General features: G+C 58.1%; 1 protein-coding gene across 1 annotated transcript in view; it reads right to left on the bottom strand.

Moving 5' to 3' along the window:
• Positions 1-1,311: 1,311 nt before the first annotated feature.
• Positions 1,312-1,445, bottom strand: part of RAI1 (retinoic acid induced 1) — a 17,000-nt gene continuing 16,866 nt past the window's right edge. The window contains exon 5 of the mRNA XM_008067860.1: positions 1,312-1,364. Coding sequence (XP_008066051.1) covers positions 1,312-1,364 — 53 coding nt within the window. The remainder of the gene's footprint in view (positions 1,365-1,445) is intronic.

Here is a 1,445-nt window from a genome sequence, read left to right as displayed (position 1 = left end):
CAGCTCGCCGCGGCTGCACGGTCCCGGCGGGGCGGGAGACCCGCGGGGACTTTCTGCCTCTCGCTCCGGAAGGCCGAGGGGCGCGACCCGCTTCCTCCCCGACCCGACGAGTGGCTGCCGGGATGGTGCTGGCCTCTGGTGGCCGCTCGGGGGGTTGCAGGGGCGGAGGCGGCCGGGTGCCACCTCCTTGCTCTGCAGGCACTTAGCGGCTTTTTTTCCTGCTGTCTGGAGGGGAGAGACGGATACATTTCACCGAGCTGAGCGGGGCCGGCTGGGCTCGTGGGCCCTGCCAGGGGTCCCTGCCCCGAGACGCCGCTCTCCTTTCTGGGGAGGCTTGTACATAGTGTAGGTCGGCGTGCGCCAGCCTCCTGACCGCCGAGGCTCACGTGCCACCTTCCCTTTTGCAGACTTTATTTTCATAGGTTGAGAAGTTTTGTACAGAGAATTAAAAATGAAATTATTTATAATCTGGATTTTGTTCCTTTGGGAGTGTGTGCTTCCGCTGACGGACGTGCTGACTAGAAAGAGTCCTGGGCCGTCCCCCTTCCCCAGCACCCGGGCAAATGCTTCCCACCCCCTACCCGCCAGAAAAGACAAAATTTACCCCCTTCCGCTGTAATGGGGGCGGGGGGGGGAAAGAGTGGTGTTGGGAGGGGTGTTAGCTGTATGATCTCCAGCCAAACTGTCCCATTGATCTCTGGGCCACATGTTTGGGTTCTTGTCACCTCCCAGCTCTGTCCCCACGAGGCCCCAGGGTGGCATGGGAGGATGGGCCCCGCGTCCCCGAGGCTCTGTGCCGACAGGAGCCCCGATTTGGGCCGGTCTCCAGGTCATCCCACACAGCCGGGAGGCCTCGTATCTGGCATGACCTGAGGCCACAGGGGGGGAAGGCGATCTGGCAGCAGGAGCTTCCTGTCCCCTCGTGAAGGACGGAACCCCAGGACCCCCGACTCCACTGGGCCTTCCTGGGCCCCTCCTCCCTCTAGTCCCCTTCCCCACCCGAAGCCTGGCCCCGTCTCCAGCGGAGCCTGGTCGGAATCCACGGGCTGCAGATTTTCCAAAACAATCGTTGTATCTTTATTGACTTTTTTTTTTCTGAATGCAATGACTGTTTTTTACTCTTAAGGAAAATAAACATCTTTTAGAAACAGCTCGATACACACAATCTTCAGTGTGAAGCAATATACTAATAAGAACACTAGTCGTCTTAACATTTACAGTCTTCATATATATTATATATATGTATATGTATACATATATATACACTATATAACGAGGCCAGATATAATACACACGTTTACCATTTTACAGTCATATGTACAGGAAGTTGCTAGGGCGGCCCCGGGCGGGGGGCTGCGTCAGGCCTATCGAAGCGTGGACAGAGCGAGGACGCGGACGGACAGGCGGACGGACAGGCGGGGACTGGCCCCGGGCCGGGCGCGGCT

Source organism: Carlito syrichta, unplaced genomic scaffold (assembly GCF_000164805.1).
Source record: "Carlito syrichta isolate Samal-C Ts95f unplaced genomic scaffold, Tarsius_syrichta-2.0.1 Scaffold107910, whole genome shotgun sequence".
NCBI lineage: Eukaryota > Metazoa > Chordata > Mammalia > Primates > Tarsiidae > Carlito > Carlito syrichta.
This window is presented reverse-complemented; position numbering and strand designations above follow the sequence as displayed.